Source organism: Erpetoichthys calabaricus, chromosome 8 (genome assembly GCF_900747795.2).
Source record: "Erpetoichthys calabaricus chromosome 8, fErpCal1.3, whole genome shotgun sequence".
NCBI classification, from domain to species: Eukaryota; Metazoa; Chordata; class Cladistia; order Polypteriformes; family Polypteridae; genus Erpetoichthys; species Erpetoichthys calabaricus.
The window spans coordinates 149,527,445-149,552,363 of NC_041401.2; the positions used below are offsets into that span (position 1 = coordinate 149,527,445).

Consider the following 24,919-nt stretch of genomic DNA (forward strand, 5'->3'; position numbering starts at 1 on the left):
AATAAACCTTCTGAATGGGAAGGGATTCTGAGGTGAACATAAGTGATTCCAAAGGTTAAAATACCCATCTCACATGAGAACTAGTTACCTTGGGATTGTGTGGATCAGAAGTGGTAATAGTGTAGCTGGCACGAGAAACAAGGTGGTGAGATGAGGAGAGGAAGTTGGGGAAAGAGTTACAGGATGCATTAGGGATGTGTTTTGTTGAGTATTTTGTGAAAAGTAGTGTAAGCACTCCATAATTTAGTCAGTGAACACGAAGATGGCTCATTAGGGACATGGGCTATTTGTTTTCCCATTTACATTGTATTTTGGATATACTCTTCATGCACACCTTACTAATTGTATACTGGCAGCATTGGCTTCCTACCAGCAGTGTTTCTGAGCAATATGCATATCCAATCCCATCCCCCTGCTCGCTTGTTGATCAAATACTGGTATATCACGGCACTCAAAACTGTAAGGGGACCCAACCAAAGCATACCACTTCCACCCCCAAATCATCACTCTTATTTTACTGTATCTTGCAGTTTGAAACTTGAGAAAAATGCCCACCCACCACCTCACTTGACTGAATCAATCAATCAATATCAACCAGAGAGTACCAGCACTTAGGTATATCCACTTTAGGTTCTGTGCATACACCTCATATTTTTGTATATTTAAACTATTTGTTTTTGTACCTTTTGTCCTTTTTGACATTTGAGGATGGATGCCCCCTACAAGCTACTGATATATGTACATACCATATAAATACATACTGTATACATGCACAGAATGAATATATGCCATTTGATGGTTCATTATTTATAGAAATACAATATAACTACATCAGAATGTGATACGCTTCCATACCAAAAATACTTTGTACTCATTTTACTCTTGCTTACTCTTGTTTGATAAAGTTCAGTGTGAGCTTAACTAAATAAAATATACAGTAGTATTTATGAGAAAAATGATGAGTTTTATTTTAATGAAGAGTTGACCTATGTTCCATTTTTATTATAATTATTGCATCTGAGAGGTACCGTGCATACCATAAAATAAAATAATAAAAAAACACAGGGCTAGCATAAGGCAGGAAATGGTCCTGAACAGAATGGCAGTCCATTGTAGAGCTATCACATCATAGTTTTCCTTTTTGGCTGTGTACTTGAATAATAGTTCTGTTCTCTATTTCAAACTCAAACTTTTGCATCTAGTATTGTACATTTGACTCACCAGAACTGATTTTATTGATACTAGAATTACCAAAGCCTACAAAAAAACTTGTAATCTCGAACCACCTTAAATCCCTTCGCACCTCTCCATCAGTGTTTTTTGTGTTGTAAATGTGTCGATCAACACAAGCAACAAGCAGCCTTCTATCCCAGCCCCCAACCAACGCAGAAAGTTCTCTCAGCTCAAGTCTGTTTACCTGCGTGTGAGTTGCCGGGAGTTGTATAGGGTAAATAATATATTGTTATTTGGAATACATGCATTACGTGTGTTCCGTGTCTACAATAATCTATGTAAACACATCGTTAAAACAGAAACGTTTTTCATGTTTTAGTAATAATTGACAAAATGTAGAAACAAAGTGTATAATGTGTGAAGCCTGAAGTCCAAATATCAAATAAACACTTTCATAAAAGGTACAAGTATAGCAAAACAAGTGCACTTTTATTCAAGAATATAACTGCAGAAAAAGAACTTGTTAGGGTGCGACATTGACACACCCTTAATATGAGCGCTTTGGTGGCTCAGCGGTAAGAACTGCTGCCTGGTAATCAAAAAGTTGCCGGTTCGATCACAGACGCCTCTTTTTTGAGAAGTGAACTGCTCTTATTCTTACTATTATAGAATAAAAACATACATTTGATTTGAGTTTGTAACAGCCGGTGTAAATTTATGGTACTTGTAAAGGTTAGTAATTTTTTTTTATTCAGTTTTATTCTCTCAGTCACGTTCACGCTCGCCCCGATCTGACACTGCTGTTTTCAAATAAAGACATGCTATAGCAAGGGTGAACTCAGATGAGGACGAGGGTTCTACATCAGAAAAAGAGAACAGAAGCCCTTCTCTCAAGAAATGTCCATGCACACATAAAAACAGAACAACGCAGCTGCCTCAGGCATAAAGGCGAAAAATGGCACCATTTGGATGCAGTAACAGGTCGGGCGTCATCCTGCCAGTCAGTCTGCCCAACACGTGTCCTTCAAAGAAAAAACAGGGCTTACAGAGCTTGCCAAGGTATTGGGCAAAGTCTTGTTTGTGATTATGTTTTGTGATGGTCTTTACATTAAAACATTTATATGTTACTTATATAAAAGCCAGATCGAATGTTATTTACCTATATTTATTTACTTATTGTCCTACAGCGTAAAGTCACAAGTAAACTGCAGAGCTTCCTGTGTTTGATTAACATGGGCATGCTCTCAAATTACAAATGTACTGAAGTAACAGGAATCAAAAAATTGTGGTGTCCTGTATCAAAACAAAATGCCATTGGAAATACTTCAAAATCATATTTAAATAAGAACAGAATCTCAGAAGTGAATTCAAATACGTATTCCTCATACTTTGAAAACCCTACTAAAATTTAGTAAACATACATTCATAATACTAGCTCAGCACCAAGTCATCCTAGCTGATGCAAGAGTTAGTGCTGCTACAAATAGTCCTCTTACAAAACCTCATCCATTTTGTCTATTATTACTTGAAGCAGTTTGTGAAGATCTGGCATCATCCACAAACGTGACAAGCTGTTTTTTTTTCATTCAAGTATGATTGATAAGGAAGAGACTAAGTACACATTATTATTATATTACATTCTAAAACACGTATCTGGGTGCAATGCAGGAAATAACCACAGACAAGATGCTAATTGATCTTGAGACCAATACATGCATAAAGGTCCAATAATCTCAAAGATATCATCTGTTGACATCATTTATGACACAGGGCTAGCTGCTTTAGCCTCCACAATGTTTACTCCAGGAAAAACGAGTCAAAAACTTTGAATTATTTTCAACAAGAGAAAATGTAATTACGTGTAACAGAAATGTGTGCATACCAAAACACAACATAAATACCAAAACCAAAAACACAACATAAATACAGTAGGAAAGGTATATCTAATATCCACTGATCTGTTGCAAATTTAGTACCTGTAGTTTAAGTAAAATGTTTTAAAACAGTCACCAACACACTGCTGCAATCAGAACAGTAGAAGCTGAATGCTTTGCGCTTTTTTCTTGACTGCATTGTTAACAGTGCTTAGGGGGCATCTTTTTTGTCTTTCTGCTTGACCACAATCTTTTTGCCCTTTTGCCATGCACTTTCTTGTGCAATGGTGATCAGTCATGCAACCGAATTCATTATTTCTTGATTCAATTAATGGTTTATCTACAGTTTGTTATAAAATTGGCTTTACAGCTTCTCATTTACACACCATTGTGTTTTGGTTGATGAGTTACATTAGAGTGGCAAAATGTATAGAAATATTCATGATTTTTTGCAGCATATGTTAGTTTATCTGCAGTGGGCTGGCGCCCTGCCCGGGGATTTGTTCCTGCCTTGTGCCCTGTGTTGGCGGGGATTGGCTCCAGCAGACCACCGTGACCCTGTGTTAGGATATAGCGGGTTGGATAATGTCTGCCTGCCTGTCTGTCTGTCTGACTGTCTGTCTGTCTGTTAGTTTATCCACAAGATGTAAGAAGAATACTGTTCCCACTGATATTTGGAATTAACACTGTAATGCGGATGTTTACATGTAATCCCGAGTCAGGCTTAATGTCCTGATTCAGGCTGAACTGTAATTACACAGAATTACGTCAAGGAGATTAAGGCTGACAGCAATATATTGCTACACAGTATGAATCATTAAAACAACACAAAAGCCTAGTGATTTCCTTCCTTGCATCTTATTAAAAATTATTTTTATAGTAGCAACTTGGACAGTTCAGTAGATACTGTTAACTAGGGTGAACTATTTTCAACTATGCTTCAGTATAAACATTGTGACACCTATAGGGTGCGTGCCAGCCACCCTACCCGACACAGAAAGACATAAGAGGCACACTTGGATAAAACACACTATTTATTTTCTTTCTCTTGCACAGTCCACAGTGCACCAATCAGCAATATAGGCTCAGTCCTTTTCTTTTTTTATATATTCTGTCTTCTGCCACCTCCAGTCTTCTTCCACAAGCTCTGTCCTTCAACTCCCAACTCCATCTCTCCAAATGGAGTGAGGCAGCCCCTTTTATAGTTTACCCGGTTGTGCTCCACATGCTCCCAGATTCTTTTCCGGCAGCACTTCCTGGTGTGTCTGAAGTGCTGCAGTCCAGGGTTCCGGTATTGTCCAGGTGCCCCCTGGCAGTGGCCACGGTCCCCAATATGGTTGAGCTTCCAAGCTCTAGTCCCGTGGTCCTGATGCAAACCAGGGGGGCTGCCCTCTTGTGTCCCAGGGGAGATATTGCCTCTCTTCTGGTCGTTCCATCTCCAGGGTGTCCCAGCTGGGACACAGCCATTCTCCACAATATAAAGTGCATTTTGTTCCATAGTCCAGTTCAAATTCTCTTTTACAAATTTTAAAACTGAAATGCAAACATACTAACTTTTTATCAGTAATAGAAATTCACATTACATGACTTCCAGTTGTCGGATTTGCCAGACTTGGCAATTGCATTTGTTGACTTCTTCACTGGATAACGTCAGTTTAAATGACTGAAAAGTGCTGCTCGTGCCATATTTACTATTTGGGTGCAGACATTATCATGCCGTCTCATAGAGCTGGCACAGTACTATGGCGAGTTTAACTGCAATCTTTTCGCTTTTTTTCATTTTTCCATTCCATCATGGTACGTAAAGCACGAGGCATCAGACAAACAAGCTTTTCTGATGTTTGTGAGAACCAAAAAATCCATGTGTGTTATTCCTCATCAATGCATTATATGAATTGTACTTCTAGAGGAGCATTCATTGGTGGTCAACTGTCATACACACAGGCCCACCCCTGCAACTAAAGACAAAATCTGTTGGAGTGAGTCACAGACTAGTTGGAGTGAGTTTCTGGGCATGTCACATTATGCGACCAGCTTCACAGGAGCACACTGCCCTCTGCCTCTGACTGGCTAAGATTATGTAAATAAAGGCTATGACTGGAAATTGCTGGAAAAGTCATGTAATGTAACATAGCCTTAACTCCACTGCCAACTCAAACTATCCTGATATTATTGAGTGTTAGGCTATGTTCACCCAACAGATAAAAAAAAGGATTCAGTTCCAATTTGTGACTCATATACGATCAAAATTCAGAATGTGCCCCATATGTGCAAAATTATTAAAAACAAATATATCAGAAAAATATGACAACTATCATTCCAACATCATGCTGGCTGCTGCACTATTTGCAACTGCTTTCAGTGCAGTAGATCTGTGAATTTGAAAGCCCATGATAATGAAAAATAAATAACAGAAAAAATAAAAATAAAATAAATAAATAAATAAAAAATAAAAATAAAAACAGAAAACAAAATATTATAGCTGTTGCTTTACATGCAGTTGTCACTGCCATGTCTGTTCACAGCAACCTGAGGACACAGGAGATTAGGCAGGACTTCTGGTAGCGACATATAGATGTCTGGATGCAAAACAGTGGTTTGACAGTTTTAAAACGTTGTGGAGGAGCATTTGGTTGCCTATGTCTGTGACTGATTGCAGAACTCTCTCTCTGAAAAATGCCCACTTGAATTGCATCATTGCTTTCAGAAAATGTCTATCAATTGGGCTGTTGTAGTTGGTGATAGTCACTCTAAATTCCACAGCCTTACTTTCCTTCCACTGTTGTGTTGGCATCAGATCGCATAAGCAGTGAAGTAAAATAATGTAAATTTCTAAACATTTCTGATTCAAGCATTTATACACAGGTTACATTTCAGTCAAATATGAAATTAAAATGCAGCATGAATATAGGCTTCATGAGTCCATGAGGTTACCACGCAATAAATTGGTGTTTTTCCCAGGTATGTTACCTTCTTGTTTCCCTGGCTATCAAAATGTGCTTTGGATTCTCTAAACCATGTAATGATAAAAGCAAAATCAATAAAATTCATTGATCATTATTATTTTGGTAATATGTGTATTGTTTTTTATGTTCAAAGAATAACATTAGTGAAAAAAGAGTGATGGATAATAGGACTGAGGCTTTTTATTGCATTTGTCAACATTTGTGTGCAATTACATAATATGTACAGTATGCATTATTGTATCTGCAATTCAGTTTCCTGTTGTTGTCCATGTGAAAATGTGGTGAAGTAGGAAAGTTAACAGTAATAACAAACTATATATCACCAAATTTATCATCTTTACATTTTTTCTAATTTGTACAGTATACAACATTTTTTGTTGTTTGTTTTCCTTCTGGTGGCAATGAACCCCAAATTTCAATAAATAACTCCAGAGATAATATGGCCCCTCCCTGTGTAGCTTGGAGCCATGTAAAAATTGTGAGGGAAACTCCTACTTAAAGAAAAATGTTAAATATAATGGGTGGGAATTAAACCCACATTTTTGGTCAAAAGGAAAGTGTGCCAACAATCACATCACCATCACAACCTTTGTGGTACTGCATCATGGTTATACATACTGTATAGTATTTCATACCACTCACTATTTTGAAAACTTAGCTCTACAGCTATTTTTCAGCTTTGCCTAGGTGCTATTTGGAAACTTCAAGGTAACTTTAAAGTGGGGAAAAGTGATTGTGTATGGAAAAAATATAATGTATGTTTGCAAATTGTTATGAGATTTATGGCAGCTATAGGATTACAAGCACCATGTGTGCCAACTACCTCCAAAAATTAGATGTCGAAGATCTGAATTATGTCACTTCAGATACAAAGTAGAAAAAGTGCTGGATTATGCTTGTAACCCTAATTAATAAACCACGCAGGGCAGCTTGGGCCATGACAAAAATTGTAAGGGAAGGGAATATGTTTGATTAAGAAAAGTGAAATGTAGTGAGCAGGATTTAAACTCTGATTTCCTGCATGAAAGACAAACATGCTAACAATCACACCAAAATCTCACTGTTGTATTTCTTGTCATACACTCTGAACCCAAACCACCCTTACCAACCATGTCTGTAAGTTATATGTCAAACATCTGTTCTATGGTTGGAAGTACATGTCGTCCAAATTTAATGTCTGCGTCTTGAAAAAAATAAGTTTATAACAAGTAAACAAACAAACAGATTGTGCTTTACAGATAATGAGATTTTGCTATTTCATATGTCATTTTCACTAGTTTTAGGAGATTTTTTTTTTTCAATATAACAAAAAATGTGACTCAAAGTGTGGTCTGAGGCTCTGTCAGGATGTTGTTTGTGCTTGCATTTTGACCATTCAAGCAGACACTACAGGGTGGAGGTGTGCTGAGTGGGGGTTGGTTTGCAGCTGAGGGTATTTAAGTCTTAAAACATTACAGCTTTTTTCTTTTCTTTAAAAGTACACATGACCCAATAACAATAATATGACCAAGGCTAATCTTTTCTTAGATGCCTTGTACTGGGCTGTTAAATAGACTTGTCTTAGCTGACGTACATGAAGGTACATATACAGTGTATGCATGACTTTGGCCCTGGGCATATTTATCCCTTGCAGTGCTGGGCTGCAGATTTGGTTTGGTTCCCAAGGGGTTTACAGTTCAGTACCTCCAGCTGCTACAGCTGGGCCCAGGTCCAGGCTGCCCCCCTCTAGAGGTGAGAGTAGCTCAGTGATCAGGTTATTAACACACACAGGCTGCCAAGAAGGGCTCTTCACTCGACAGCTGGTGTTGCTGCTTTGGCTGCTCCAGCGGAGATAATCAAATTTCACCATTCTTGCTGGCTGAAAGTGTACGTATAAGAACTTGATTTAATGTTTCTTCACATCTTGTGCTGCTGTGCTTTATTCCTTGGTCATATGAGTTTGGAATTTGCACTGGATCCTGACAAGAACCTTCTCGTTCACATGAATAATCAAAATGAAATTTATGAATTAACTTGGACCCAGCTGCTAAGCATCATCCAGCATTTTAGTATGTTTTGGTCCATTTTTAGAAATACATGTGTTGTAAGGACCTCAAAGAATTCTGACTTGAAAAGTTTGAAAAGGGAAGGTTTAAATGTAAATAGACTTAGAGCTGTGAATTAAGTTCAGCTTGGACCTTCCTTTAAACTACTCCTTTTTGTACAAGATTTCTTACAGAAGATAATAATAATAATAATTCATTACATTTATATATGCAGTATATATAAGTATATATAAGTCAAGTGGCATATTCGTTTGAGCTTTTGTAGTCTAAATAACAATATGACTTCTAGGCAGCTCTTGCGTCACTTTATAAATTGAAACAAATCATTTTAACTGCTTAGTTTTTAAAACTCCTGGATTTTTAAAACAGGGAGAGACTTTCTACTTATCTGAGATACATTTCCTTTCTATTCAGTTTAACACAGATATTCTATTATTTGCTTAAATTCTGCAGTTCTCATCAAGTGATTCATGTTAGGCAATCACAAAGGTGCAATGTACATTTACACTATGTTAATTATAAGACAAAGACTTTTTCATCTTTGCAAAATAAAATCCACACCTTTGAATTTATAGACAGCACTATGACCATTAAGGTGTTTTAGATATACAGTGGTGTGAAAAACTATTTGCCCCCTTCCTGATTTCTTATTCTTTTGCATGTTTGTCACACAAAATGTTTCTGATCATCAAACACATTTAACCATTAGTCAAATATAACACAAGTAAACACAAAATGCAGTTTTTAAATGATGGTTTTTATTATTTAGGGAGAAAAAAAATCCAAACCTACATGGCCCTGTGTGAAAAAGTAATTGCCCCCTTGTTAAAAAATAACCTAACTGTGGTGTATCACACCTGAGTTCAATTTCCGTAGCCACCCCCAGGCCTGATTACTGCCACACCTGTTTCAATCAAGAAATCACTTAAATAGGAGCTGCCTGACACAGAGAAGTAGACCAAAAGCACCTCAAAAGCTACACATCATGCCAAGATCCAAAGAAATTCAGGAACAAATGAGAACAGAAGTAATTGAGATCTATCAGTCGGTAAAGGTTATAAAGCCATTTCTAAAGCTTTGGGACTCCAGCGAACCACAGTGAGAGCCATTATCCACAAATGGCAAAAACATGGAACAGTGGTGAACCTTCCCAGGAGTGGCCGGCCGACCAAAATTACCCCAAGAGCGCAGAGACGACTCATCCGAGAGGTCACAAAAGACCCCAGGACAACGTCTAAAGAACTGCAGGCCTCACTTGCCTCAATTAAGGTCAGTGTTCACGACTCCACCATAAGAAAGAGACTGGGCAAAAACGGCCTGCATGGCAGATTTCCAAGACGCAAACCACTGTTAAGCAAAAAGAACATTAGGGCTCGTCTCAATTTTGCTAAGAAACATCTCAATGATTGCCAAGACTTTTGGGGAAATACCTTGTGGACTGATGAGTCAAAAGTTGAACTTTTTGGAAGGCAAATGTCCCGTTACATCTGGCGTAAAAGGAACACAGCATTTCAGAAAAAGAACATCATACCAACAGTAAAATATGGTGGTGGTAGTGTGATGGTCTGGGGTTGTTTTGCTGCTTCAGGACCTGGAAGGCTTGCTGTGATAGATGGAACCATGAATTCTACTGTCTACCAAAAAATCCTGAAGGAGAATGTCCGGCCATCTGTTCGTCAACTCAAGCTGAAGCGATCTTGGGTGCTGCAACAGGACAATGACCCAAAACACACCAGCAAATCCACCTCTGAATGGCTGAAGAAAAACAAAATGAAGACTTTGGAGTGGCCTAGTCAAAGTCCTGACCTGAATCCAATTGAGATGCTATGGCATGACCTTAAAAAGGCGGTTCATGCTAGAAAACCCTCAAATAAAGCTGAATTACAACAATTTTGCAAAGATGAGTGGGCCAAAATTCCTCCAGAGCGCTGTAAAAGACTCATTGCAAGTTATCGCAAACGCTTGATTGCAGTTATTGCTGCTAAGGGTGGCCCAACCAGTTATTAGGTTCAGGGGGCAATTACTTTTTCACACAGGGCCATGTAGGTTTGGATTTTTTTTCTCCCTAAATAATAAAAACCACCATTTACAAACTGCATTTTGTGTTTACTTGTGTTATATTTGACTAATGGTTAAATGTGTTTGATGATCAGAAACATTTTGTGTGACAAACATGCAAAAGAATAAGAAATCAGGAAGGGGGCAAATAGTTTTTCACACCACTGTACAAACAATGACAATATTTCAAGCACAGACAATAGAAGGCAAAAAGTAAAATTAAGGAATTAGGGTCCTTTTTAGGCATATAGTATCTGGAGACTTCAATAAATTCAGTTATAAACTGGGCCTCTGTAACATATATTGATTTTATTATTTCAATTATTTACCCTTTCTTGATTGATTTTGATTGAAGTAATTTTTTATATACAGTAAGTTCTGCAAATTTATCTGCAACATATCATTTACAGATCTATGATCAGCTTGACACACTGAAAACAGTTTATCCTCATTCCGCATTAGAATTATAATCAAAAAATGAATTGCACTGCACATCACGTGAAGGTCTCACTTTTCCTAAATAGTAGAACAACAACAAATTACTGTCACAAAAAAGGTTTGGCAAATGTAATTTTGACAAACAGAACTTCTAGTAACTGTTAATGCAGGCAGCTTGCCAGGTGGTACCATATACAGCAGGGTGAGCAATGTCGGTCCTGGAGGGACGCAGTGGATACAGGTTTTCATTTCAACCCAATTGCTTAATTAGAAACCAATCATTCCCAATCTCAGAGCTTATTTAATTTTATGGCTTGTTAGCCTGCAATGTAAGATTCTTATATTGTAGAATTTTTTTCCTTTGCGAGGATGTCATCCAAATGATTTGAAGCCTAAAACGTTTGATTTTCAGTCTGTCACATTTTTCTATTAAGTGTTTTATTAAATCAAACAGTGCATGATGAACATCCAAAGGTGTAAATGGAAACAAGCTGGATGGAGAACTGCTGGCTCCATTGTTATTTGCATCTTATTGTTAATTAGGAGCCATTAAACAGTGAATGCAGCTCTTTAAAATTGAAATACGCACTTAAGGGTGGGGATTCTAAACAAGCGAGATCACTAAAATGAAGCATCAAAATGTCACTTAAGCAATAAGTGCTTCATCAGCAATAATTGACTTCTCATTAAGAAACTGCGTTGGAACAAAAACCTGCAGCCACTGCGGCCCTCCAGGACCAACAATGCCCACCCCTGATATACAGCTTGATATGGCATACAGAAGCAGTTAAATATGAAAATAATCATCCTACCACCTAGGTCTGTTTTAGAGATGGAGTAAGCCCATTTGAGTTGTATGAATAAAGTATTTCCCTTATGACCTTCCAAGTAGAAACATTTAGTAAAAAAATAACAAAAACCATATATTTATGATAGATAGATAGATAGATAGATAGATAGATAGATAGATAGATAGATAGATAGATAGATAGATAGATAGATAGATAGATAGATAGATAGATAGATAGATAGAACTTTGGTTTTCACCAGGGGGAAATTTGGCATGGTCTTTTGAAGGTGGTAATTGTTATTTGTCTTAAATAAATAATGCTTTCAATGCACCAAATTGAATATCAATCTTCTCTTCTTGTTAGCTCTGAATGCAAGGGCAACTTTCACCACTGATATGAAACCCAGCTCTTAGCACAAGGCACAATCTAACCCTGGATTCAGTGGCTGTCCATCAAATGACATGCACATGTACAGCTGCACATACTGCATAAGCCAGTTAAAAGTTTGTATTAAATGTTACCTGCACATTGTATTAAATGTTGCTTGTAAGGAAACTGGAGAAAAACCAATACAGATAATAACAGAATGTGCAAACATCCCAGAAATAGGGTCTAGGCCAGAAATTAAGTCCCCCAGAGTTGTGATACAGCAACAATAACCACTGTAATACTCAACAGACAACCTAGTACTGTAAGAAAAACAACAATACAATATGAATCAATGCAAAATTGTCCCACATTATCTTGTGCGTCTGATTTTAAGAAATTTAAAAAAATGAAGAATTTGTTTTCTTAACCTGCTTATTCAAATGAAACATCACAAGGAGAATCTGTCCCTGAAAAATTACATGATATGCAAGATGCTGTTCTACCAGAAGGCATAGTCATGCACACACCCATGCCAAACCAATTTAGAATCAAAGAGTAACCAAATGTGCACATCTTCAGTTATTCTGGATTTATCCCATAAAACTCAAGGAACATAGGAATAAAGCTAGATGTTACTTCATTTGATATAAAAATATTACAACTCATTTAATTAATTATTTCACCTTGACTAATGTAGAAATGTAGAAAAGCATCTTTTTAAGCATTGTACTGCATGAAAGTATGTCCAGACCAGAAGCTGTGAACATATCTTTTTTGACAACAAATGCTTTCCCTTAGTTACTCCACCCAGTAATGAATAATTGAATTGTTTAAGTTAAAAGAGGAGCTTTGAAAGCATTAAATTAGAATTAACTGGGGAGGAAAGAGACAGCTGTGCCTCATATTGGAACTGGGCTTTCTGTTTCGGCAGGGGAGGTCCAGCTAGTTCTTGTCAATCTGTGTCTAATGTGCTCCCCTTGGGTTTCAGCATTTAAATAATTATGGGAGTTAAAGTCTCATTATTGATTTTAAAATATCTGGGTATCTATTAGACATTTTGGAATAGTAGTAATACACACTGTGTATCTGACTTGCACTTCTCCCTATCAGTAAATTCATTTTTATTTTAACCCTCAAAATATCTGTTATTTTGCTTATATTAGTTGGTGTTTGCCCTGTTATTGACTATATAAGGATGAAAGTCTTATTTATGTTTAAATTTTAATGTCCTTCAATTTTTTAGGGTTGGCTGTGTGAACTTCTACGCTGGAAGGAGAACCCAAGTCCAGATAATCGAACACTGTGGGAAAACCTTTGCACAATCCGCCGTTTTCTGAGTCTACCACAGTCTGACCGTGACTTAGTATATGAAGAAGAGTCACGACACCATCACAGTGAGAGACTGCAGCATGCTGTCATTCATTTGCCCTCAGAAGCTACACAGGTTAGTATCCAGCTTTAAGAATGAGTCGCAAACCAGGATTCCACACAATAAGAAATAGTTGAACCTTTAATTGATACTTTTAAAAACATCAAGAACTTGTGCAGTGAATAATTTCATGTATTTTAATTTTATGTTAAAATGATAAGACAGCGCACAGTTTTTAAATATTTGTTCTCATTAACTAAATTAGCTGAAGAAAAGCTAATTTAAAAAGAAAAGAAGAGAAACATAAAAACAAAGCCATAGTCATTGTGTTATTTAGCACATAAATGCAGAGAGTTTATGCATACTTTGCTGTCAGGCCATTTGGTCGACAAATTGAGGATTACCGAGATATGCTCTCATGCATAATTGTTTGTATTTATGAAAATGTACCAACAGTGTAAATTTTTGTGTTGCTCCGACTAATAAATGAAAAAAGAAGCATCTAGGTGCTGAGTTTGTAGTTGAAGATAACAGAGCTATTAAGTAATTACACAAGAGTTCCAATGTAACAGAACATCCAGGGAATAGAAGAAGGGTGACCAGCAGAACATTTATTGAGTTTAACAGAATTTCTTTCTCTATTGATTGTCTTTTCCTTCTTTTTATGTTTAAATCAACATTAAATATTAAACATTTAAAAATAAAGGTCTATTCATTTTGCTGTTTTGGGGGCCAAAACTGAATAGCTCTAGCCAAGACTGTCTGCATATTTTATAAAATATCTAGATTGATTCTACTGTAGTAAACACTATTTTCTTTCTAATTTTATCTAATATAGCATGCCCCTAGAGCAGAGCCACGTTTTAGGTGTCATCAAGAAGATTTTTGGAGGAAGGTTTGTAATAACATAGCTCAGTTTATACTGTTATTACCATAATATTAGTTTAACTGTGATCCTATTTTCTGTTAAGTGGGGTGTAAGGGAAGGGTCCATTCATATTAGCATTTTCTTACCAAGAGCAAACTTTTTCTTCTCAAAAGGAAATGTTTACATACTGGAATCATCCTTCGTTTGATTGTTTTTATTTTTGACTTAGATTAAAACAAAGACTTGATCTTGTTAAATTGTACAAAGATTACAGGTTAATTTGAAAAGAACCTGCCACAAAGCACAATTTCTGCAGGAGGTTAGTCACAGCAGCTGTAGTGTGAGCACCCTCTGAGGCTTCACCCTCTGTCACACTAGCAATCCAGTTCAGGTTGTTACCCACAGATGTGCAATTTCAGAGTATTTTTTTTTACAAGGGAGGTTTAACCCCATTATTGCAGTTTGAAAGATGCTGTGCAGACTTCTGTAAATGCTAAATTGCTTCCCTTTTAAAAATTCATGTTAATTCATGTTCATTTTTGCCGTGAGTGATTAACATGTTTTTTTCTGTTTTAGTTATTTGTCAGTTAGCTTTCCTAGAAGCTCCTAGAAATTCATAACTGGGAAGCACTGAAAGGACATGCTGAGTAGTTGTTTCATCAAGCAGTTCCCTAATAACAAGACTTGTAAAGCAAATTTTAAAAGACATCACTTTAAATTGTAATCCTCCGTTTACAATGCAAAAACATCTGAGTTAAAGTTTGATACTATGATTAAGTAATAGACAATAAACAGTCATGTTTTACATTGAAATTAATAATAATAATAATAATTACTAACCAGAGATGCTTATCTCATAAAAATGGAAACAACCATATTTCTGTGCTGTACTGCACTTTTTGCATCTCATAATTTTGCATAGATTTATCAAAATATGTAATAAACAAATTACACAATGGAAAGGCAAGAAAGAGAAATATGAACAGTCTATTTCTTCACACAAAGACTAAATAGGCTGAAACGAGGCAACTTCATCACAAGTTACAATGCTGATCTGAGTGGGGTTATAAGTGCTGTGGATGTCAATAGTGTCAACTTTCACTAATCACAGTAGATGGCAGAAATACAGTAGATGACATGAAACTAGTAGTTACCATTTCCATTTGCAGACAAACACAGCATGCCTTCATTTTTCACTGTACCTGTTTTTGAGGAGTTAGGCTCAGTTTTGGCATGAAGGACCAAGTCAAAAAGGTACACATCAATGATGAAATTGAAAAAGATTACAAGATTAGGCTTGATAGTACACATGTCCACCTGGTTTTTGCTTTCAGAATTTATAAAACTTAACTCCATTAACACATTATTATTATTATTATTATTTGGCACAATAGTGCAGTGATTAGCACTGCTGCCTTAAAGATTCAATGCCCTGGGTTCAGATTCCACACCCAGTCATAGCCTGTTTGGAATTTATGTATTCTTTCCATGCCTCCAAGTGTTTCCTCCAACAGTCTCAAAATATATTCATGTCTACATTGTTCTTATTGAGATGTGAACCTCTGTTAGTCTCCCTTTGACCCATTAATGATGAGCCTTATCAATCTTCTCACGTAATGATTAACTCTTATTTTCAGTTAAACTTTCTTTGCAGAAAGTTTACAAATTTGCTTCAATGGAAAGGACAGAAGTGTTATTATTTGGAATCTTTAATTATTTTGGTTTTCTCAATAGGTTTTTTATTTTTCTTTAATAGTTGTTTACTTTTATGCACCATTTTGGCTGCTGTTTTGTTGTATTAGTAGTTGTCACCATTTTGGACACTTGTGATTAGGACAGCTGCCCATGGTTCTAGGGGCATGTCCTCAGAGGTTATGATCTGAAGGATAATTGACTTATTCGGTTTAAAGTTTAGCTAAAAGTTAATTTCCTTCTGAAAAAATTCTTATTTTGTTTTTCTCGCTCCAGTTGTAACCTTTTGCTACAAATGTTTGACTGTGAAGTTTGTCTTTCATTTTTGATTTGTTTATTGTACCTTTTTTGATCTCCCAGGTTTGACCTTTTATGGCCCTTACATTCTGCTCCTGGTCTGTTCTCATAACCTTGTCAGTAAAAACAATTTTACTTTCTTTTCAATAATCCTGAAGTACGTTAACAAGATTTGAATACAGTGGAACCTCGGTTTGCGAGTAACTTGGTTTACGAGTGTTTTGCAAGACGAGCAAAAATTTTTAATAAATTTTGACTTGAAAAATGAGCGAAGTCTTGCAGTACGAGTAGTATATATACGCTTTGTCTGCTGAGCGTCATGTGATCACAACTGAGCTGATGGTTCTTCTCTCTCTCTCGCTGCAGGATTGTGAGCAATCGTCTCCTGTTCTCCGGAGTCAGCGTGCCTCACTCATATAGTCAACATCCATACGAGCGTATACTGTTTACCGCAGCATTAGCATTGTGACTGTGTGTACGCACGTGTGTATGTGTGTATGCATGTGTGCTCGCTCGCGTGTGTGTGTATGTGTGTGTGCACGCGCGCGCTTGTGTGTGTGTGTGTGCTCGCACGCGCGCGCGTGTGTGCTGTGATGTGCGAGTCCCCATCTTGCACCCTAAAACACGAAGCTGAGGCTCAGTACTTTAGCAACACCAGCTTTATTCAGCTTGAAACAGCTGTAACAGGTGTCTGGTCACACTTACAGATAATCAAACTTTGTCATCATTAAAATATCCGACTACGCCACCCAGTTTTATTAAGAGACTGGGAACTCCTGAAATTTACCAATAATAGCACACAGGTTTCTTTCAATTGGGCGGTGAGTAAACACACAATGAAAGACACAACAGTAATTTTAGAAAAAAGCAACAGTAAGTTCTATTATACAAGACAATATAAGGTACATTAAAAAGATAAACGAACAAAACAAAAACTAAACATATTAGGAATCAATTTCCTTTTTTTAAAAGAAAAATACACAGTCCACCCTCTAAAAGTCTGTTAAAAACAAGAATTGGAGGATACAACCTTTAGTGGTGAAGAGTCCAGTTTGTGCACTGTGTTACCCCAACACTTAATTGTTCAACTCTCCATGGATGCACTCTGTTCCCCGGACACTCGTTCCCCTACAGAAGTTGTATCAAATTGTTGAATCCCTGTCAGCGTCTCTTTGTTGTTCCTTTTTTTTCCACTCTGGGCTCCTTGTGTTGCTGGGACCTAGGCACGCCTCATTTCTTGTCTGTCAGCTTTGCTTGGTCCTCTCATGCAGCTTCCCTCTTTCGCTGGACCCACAACTGGCGTCTCCTTGTGGATTTGTCTCTTCCTCCCTGGAAGTAAATGTTGTCATCCTTGTGCCTCACGTCGTTCCAGCCAGGTACCCTCGTCTGCCTACGAGCCCCTGTGCTCTGTCCGAATGTCTTGGCAGCGTTTTCTGTGGACTGTCCCCTTGCCTTCTGCTGCCAGGAGTTTTTATCTACTTCAGTCCCTGCCATTATCAGTTCTGGACAATCAGATTAAACAATGGTACATCTGTATTTCCTGTGTTTAACAATTAATGAAAACACAAGTTAAAAAAAGGAATTGTTACCAATCATGAATAAGTACAGATATGCTGACTAGAAACCAATATTTCCAAGTCATGGAAAATACAGACATCCTCCAAGGCCAGACTTCAAAGCGACGACTCCTTTGCAAGACAGCAAATACTTACATCCTGCAGACAGCCTTTTAACTTCTCACCCCCCAGTCCCAACAATGGGTGCCTAATGGAACCACCCAGTGCACAAAAAAAAATGTCCCCCTCTGACACAGCAACAGCACGGTTATTTTTTTTAGCGGGATCTCCTATACACAGACACAGCAGTCAGGCAGGGCCCTGCGCATTTATAATGTTCCTTGTTCCTTGTATCACCCATCGACGGCAGGCGCTTATAGCATGTCCGCAATCTTTTCGGATTCGCTTTTACGGCGAACTGCTACAGCGCTGGGAGACTAAAGTGCAGGTTAATTTGTTTTATGTATTTTTACTTTATATTTTGTATTAATCATTTTTATATGAATAGTTTTGGGTTGTGGAACAAATCATCTGAGTTTCCATTATTTCTTATGGGGAAATTCACTTTGATATACGAGTGCTTTGGACTACGAGCACATTTCCGGAACGAATTATGCTCGCAAACTGAGGTTCCACTGTATATTAAATGACTGAATCTCAAATAATACGTTCATAAACAAAAAAATAAAATCCACTGATTGTAAACAATGTTGACATTATTGTGTATAGTATAATATACATTTTAGTCTTTTCTATGGAAAATCATCAATATAGTATCCCTTGATGTTGCAGTATTCTTAATTAAGGGTTTTGTGTTTTGAACATTTGCATGACATTATAATGACATTATAACAAATGCATTTTGCTCTAGAAGCACAGTTATTTAAACTACATTTTGGTTGACTGACTACTACTTGTTGTGATTGCCCTGAAAATTTTGAGAAGAAAGGGCCTGGAGATAAAATGCCAGTGGAGCACACTGCAATCTTAATTAAAATGCAAATCTAATTTTCTTAACAAATAAGGCAGAAATTGCAAGATACAAAATAAAAATAGAATTCAGGGGTTAAAAAGGAAAGCAAAAAACAATAAAAGCAAAAATCAGACCTCTAACTAAAAAATAATGAGAATGAGCCTTTTTTTTCAATTTATCACAAAGCTCAGATACTGGGAGCTGCACCCTGCCACCTTTATTAGGGGCCAACAGATGAGCCCAAAGTCCATTCATGTGACATCATAACAATAGGCATCGTAACCATAAAGCAAAATGGTGGTGTTGTGACATTGCAAAGATAACAAGAAAATTAAACAAATATTGCACACCAAAATAATAATGTTCTAAAGTAGACATAAATCATTAAGAACATAAAAATAATGGGATTCACAACATTAATTACTGTATGTCTCATTAGTGGTTTGTACAGCCAGCGTTTCTGCAGCAATATTAGCTAGCCTCCAAACAAATGTGTAAAGCTGAGGAACCAAAGCATGAATGTGCTGCAATGATATGCAAGTATAATGTACTTACTTTTCAAAATTACTTACGCATCTGGGGTTTGTAATTCTGCAACAACAGAAACTAACCTGCTTTTATAAAATAAATAAAAAGTTTAAATTGGAGCCATACAGATTAAGATTGCATTGAAATGATGAAATATCTAAAAACTATAATCAATTACTTTATACCAACAGAATTTATTGTACTGCGTTTTTATAGTGAACATCATCACAAGAGTCTTTACAAGCTATACCATAATTGATCATGTTTATTTTTTTTGTCGGATAGAATGTAGACAGCTTTAGAGTCTTGCTGAAGCTTACAGAATGAAACAGAGACTGAACTAACATCCACAATTTAAAGGCAAGTTCTTTATCCACCAGACTAAACTGCCTGAAAAAGCATTTTATTATATGAAAGCCAATAATGTAGTTCAATATTATTTTATATTTATATTTTATAATATAAAGAAGAAAGGCTTTACATCATCTGCATCCCTAAATTAGAAAAAGCAGATCTGAGTTTGTAATTTAACATTTTCTTAAAACTGAGATTGCATTTGCAATTTTTAAAATCTTTCACTCAATCTACCACAGAATAAATGCCTTAGTTCCATTCTGCTTTGTTTTGTGCATTACTAAAACTGATCACTTTACTTTAAACTGGTTAAAGTTTTGCTACATAAATCTGCCCCACTATGCTTGAATACTCTGCTAAAAACCTGGAATAAATAATTACAATAGATGTATCTGAGAGATGTTTTAAGCTAGACTAAAATGGCTAACAACATTTATTATTACATTTTGTTACCTGATGAAAAAGTGACCAGGTATATCCAAAAGAAGCAAGTATTACTTATGGTAAAAGGCAACAAATAAACACCATACTGTTTCATTCTGTTTTTGTGTATGTATCTACTGTATAGGTTTATGTTTCTAAAATTAAATACAAGTTGAGTGCCATTACACCTGGGTGCATTTTATAATATTTTTTGTAGGAAAAATTATCTTTGATAATATATGTCAAATAATTTAGACAGATTATTAAGCAGCATAGCTGTTTATAGAAGAACAACACAGCAAAACTGGAAACTGCCTGAATAACTTTCGAAGAATCTAGATCAATGATTTCCAAACTCAGTCTTATGGACCCCGTGTGGCTCCTCACAGGTGGCGCAGTGGTAGTGCTGCTGCTTTGCAGTAAGGAGACTGTGGAAGGTTGTGGGTTTGCTTCCCGGTCCCTCCCTGTGTGGATGGCGCTTTGAGTACTGAGAAAAGTGCTATATAAATGTAAAGAATTATTATTATTACAGGTTTTTGTTCCAACGAGATTCACAATCAGTAAAAATAATTGATCTCAGTGCTGATGGGTTCCAATGCCATTTCAAGGAGAAGTTCCAACTTTCAGCAACCTGGCATTTAAAAGGAGAATTAAAAAAATAGATGGAACAGTATTATATAATAAGGCATGTGTCATGGTGTGGAAGTTTCAAATTAAATATACTTAAGGACCTAATCAGTTTATATTTAAGAAATGTATGTTACAATAATATTTTCTACTGTGCATAGGTTCACCACAAGCAAGAAATGTTACTCACTGTAGACCTCCACACTATCCACAGTAAGGTCATAATGTCCTTTGAGCTAAATGTTGTACAGTGCAGATTGCAAAGCCTGAATCAACTAGGTTAAGTGGGTTTTGAAAACATGGTTTCAGATGCTGTACTTCTGCACACATTAACAACATTTTTTAGCAAATACATTTTAAAGCTGGTATCTTCTAATATTTCTTTATCATTTTAACTGGAAATATAACAAAGTTAAGTAAAATATACTCTTTAATTAAGGTACATTTACATATATCCTTCATATACTTTATACATTTTAATATTCCAATCTACTGCATTTGCATATATCAAAGTCACAGTAAGAGGTTGTATTTTATTTTTAGGGAAGTCTGTTTTATGTTTTAAGTGTCAAGTGTTGTGCATTTCCAGTCTGTAGCTTATTTTTACTTAAATTTATTTATGAAACTTCATTTTACCCTTGTCAATATATTTGTAACTCAGCTCACATTTCATGTCCCCTTCTAACCTTCCTTGCAGTATACAAGTGAAAAAGCAGTGTAGCTTGTTTTGTACTTAATTGTTAGAGTTCCTTATTTATTTAATGAAATCTGCCAACCCAAATGAAGACAGTTAGACACAACCATGAATCTCTGCATTGATGCAGCTGACCCAGCTGAGCCATGGGGAATGCAAAATGCTGTAGAAAAAACCACAGACTACCCACAATTACTACTGGAATGCAGATTCCACAGTGATTTAATTTTATGATAAAAATTTTAATAATTGCTCAGTAATGTTGTAGAGGATCTGAGATTTGACAACTAGAACATACTACATTAGGCCAGATATTTAAAATTCTCACCTTTTTAAAAATATTCATTTACAAGTGTATTTGTATTTTTCTTTAGGAAATACCTTATTATTAACTTCTTACAAGTTAAATGTGTGTATCTCATCTCATTTTTTCATCTTGGCTTTTACTAGATAATAACTGATAGGCAGTATCTATGAGTAAGAATTAAAATATGTTAGAGTCAGAGATTTTTCAAAGAACTGTGTCAGCAATGATGATTGAAGTGTTTTACAAGCAACAATTGGATTGCTTGGAGATTGTAATTCATCTGTAGTAATATGACAGCTGCACACTGTGAACAATTATTTCAAACAAAAACTAAACTTTTTTTTCAGCCTCTGACAGTAAAATTGCATTGTTGTGCATTGGACTGGATTTGGAAGTTACAAAAAAAGAGTACCAGGTCTTTTAGCACTGTTTTCCTCATACATTTCTATGAAAACCTTTCATGCATCGTTTTTCTTATCCATTTCACCCTACATCATGTGAAGGACAAAACCCATCATATTGATGATGGTCTGAAAAATATGTCATTATGTTGAATTGCCCTTGCAGTAAACTACAGCCTATCAAAATGTGTACACAAAAAATGTACACCCACTTTCAAGCAATTTACAAAACTAGTGAGTCTGGTAAGTCTTCTGGCAGTGGGATAAAGCTTCAGTGCCTCAATAAGAGAAAGCTTAAGAAGTTGGATGTACGTGTGCAGTATATTCAAATGTCAAAACACTCTGGAACATATTCCATAGCTAAAACTACAAATTAAATGCTATGAGGCAGTGCGACACCTATGCTGGTGCACTGTGGCTGCCCACAGTTTATACACACACCCCCACAAATATGTATATAAAGTATATACAGTGGTGTGAAAAACTATTTGCCCCCTTCCTGATTTCTTATTCTTTTGCATGTTTGTCACACAAAATGTTTCTGATCATCAAACACATTTAACCATTAGTCAAATATAACACAAGTAAACACAAAATGCAGTTTTTAAATGATGGTGTTTATTATTTAGGGAGAAAAAAAATCCAAACCTACATGGCCGTGTGTGAAAAAGTAATTGCCCCCTTGTTAAAAAATAACCTAACTGTGGTGTATCACACCTGAGTTCAATTTCCGTAGCCACCCCCAGGCTTGATTACTGCCACACCTGTTTCAATCAAGAAATCACTTAAATAGGAGCTGCCTGACACAGAGAAGTGGACCAAAAGCACCTCAAAAGATAGACATCATGCCAAGATCCAAAGAAATTCAGGAACAAATGAGAACAGAAGTAATTGAGATCTATCAGTCTGGTAAAGGTTATAAAGCCATTTCTAAAGCTTTGGGACTCCAGCGAACCACAGTGAGAGCCATTATCCACAAATGGCAAAAACATGGAACAGTGGTGAACCTTCCCAGGAGTGGCCGGCCGACCAAAATTACCCCAAGAGCGCAGAGACGACTCATCCGAGAGGTCACAAAAGACCCCAGGACAACGTCTAAAGAACTGCAGGCCTCACTTGCCTCAATTAAGGTCAGTGTTCACGACTCCACCATAAGAAAGAGACTGGGCAAAAACGGCCTGCATGGCAGATTTCCAAGACGCAAACCACTGTTAAGCAAAAAGAACATTAGGGCTCGTCTCAATTTTGCTAAGAAACATCTCAATGATTGCCAAGACTTTTGGGAAAATACCTTGTGGACTGATGAGTCAAAAGTTGAACTTTTTGGAAGGCAAATGTCCCGTTACATCTGGCGTAAAAGGAACACAGCATTTCAGAAAAAGAACATCATACCAACAGTAAAATATGGTGGTGGTAGTGTGATGGTCTGGGGTTGTTTTGGTGGTTCAGGACCTGGAAGGCTTGCTGTGATAGATGGAACCATGAATTCTACTGTCTACCAAAAAATCCTGAAGGAGAATGTCCGGCCATCTGTTCATCAACTCAAGCTGAAGCGATCTTGGGTGCTGCAACAGGACAATGACCCAAAACACACCAGCAAATCCACCTCTGAATGGCTGAAGAAAAACAAAATGAAGACTTTGGAGTGGCCTAGTCAAAGTCCTGACCTGAATCCAATTGAGATGCTATGGCATGACCTTAAAAAGGCGGTTCATGCTAGAAAACCCTCAAATAAAGCTGAATTACAACAATTTTGCAAAGATGAGTGGGCCAAAATTCCTCCAGAGCGCTGTAAAAGACTCATTGCAAGTTATTGCAAACGCTTGATTGCAGTTATTGCTGCTAAGGGTGGCCCAACCAGTTATTAGGTTCAGGGGGCAATTACTTTTTCACACAGGGCCATGTAGGTTTGGATTTTTTTTTCTCCCTAAATAATAAAAACCATCATTTAAAAACTGCATTTTGTGTTTACTTGTCTTATATTTGACTAATGGTTAAATGTGTTTGATGATCAGAAACATTTTGTGTGACAAACATGCAAAAGAATAAGAAATCAGGAAGGGTGCAAATAGTTTTTCACACCACTGTAGGTATACACTGAAAAAAGTATAACATTGATGTTGTTCATTGAACGTAAATTTTCTCTTTCAAGCAACTTAAGATTAGTCATTTAGTGTTGTAGTCAATCAAAGTAAAAACATTTGTTTGTACCAAAGTAAGTTATGGTGGAGGGAATAAACATAAAAATCCTATTTCAGTTAACCTAATATTTTAGTTTGTTCGTGTGCTGTGTGTTTGAGGGGCCGTTTGTATATTCTTCCGATCAAACTTTCCAGCGGGATGGCTTTCCAACTGCCAAAAAAGAACAACTTAAAAAATAGATTTAGTATAAAACAAGTGAATTGCACCCAATCACTCTAAATGATTTGCCTTAACTTAAAAATTGTGGGATCAATAAGCTAAAAAGAATTATATTGGTTCAGATTGAAAATATTAAGTGTGAATCATCACCTTTTTTGTTTTCAGTGTAGAGTGAGCAAACTGTTACTAGCCACATTATTAATGATAATTATACAGTATACCACTAATTAGATACACAGAATATTTATGATACCAATATTTTTTAATAAACTGAACATGTGAATTGTTTGGTTTTTCCCTGTAGGCAGTTATTAATCAATACAATATTTTTGTGTTTGCCAAAACATTTTGCCCCACTCTTCACTCTTCTCAGAGCAGTAACACATGGCTTCTTCCTTCAACTTTTTTGATATAACAAACATCTGTCCCACAAATACAGTAAAGATGGACTATCAGCACACATCCTCACCCTCCAGGTTGCTTTACGATAGTAATGTTACAATGTTTTGTACCCATTGCGTTCCTTCCCGAAGACTGAACAGAAAGGGGGCAGTCTCTTGGGCCTCTTCCAAAATTTTCTTAATAACATATTTATGAAAAACTACATTAAAGGTCTCTAGATTATCTTTTACACACTCACTTGATCTCATTGTGGTGTTAAAAACTAGCTAAGAAGAGCAAGAGCATATACCAGCGGTGGCCAACTCTGATCCTGGAGAGCCACAGTGGCTGCAGGTTTCTGTTCCAACCCAGTT

General features: G+C 36.6%; 1 protein-coding gene across 5 annotated transcripts in view; it reads left to right on the top strand.

Moving 5' to 3' along the window:
* satb2 (SATB homeobox 2) overlaps positions 1-24,919 on the top strand; it is a 223,698-nt gene that overhangs the window by 175,573 nt on the left and 23,206 nt on the right. For 3 of the 5 annotated variants that reach the window (XM_051930522.1, XM_051930521.1, XM_051930523.1), the window contains 2 exons: positions 12,958-13,158; positions 13,922-13,978. In XM_051930522.1, the coding sequence (XP_051786482.1) occupies positions 12,958-13,158; positions 13,922-13,978 (258 nt within the window). The remainder of the gene's footprint in view (positions 1-12,957; positions 13,159-13,921; positions 13,979-24,919) is intronic. The other 2 variants (XM_028807591.2, XM_028807589.2) reach the window with 1 other exon arrangement.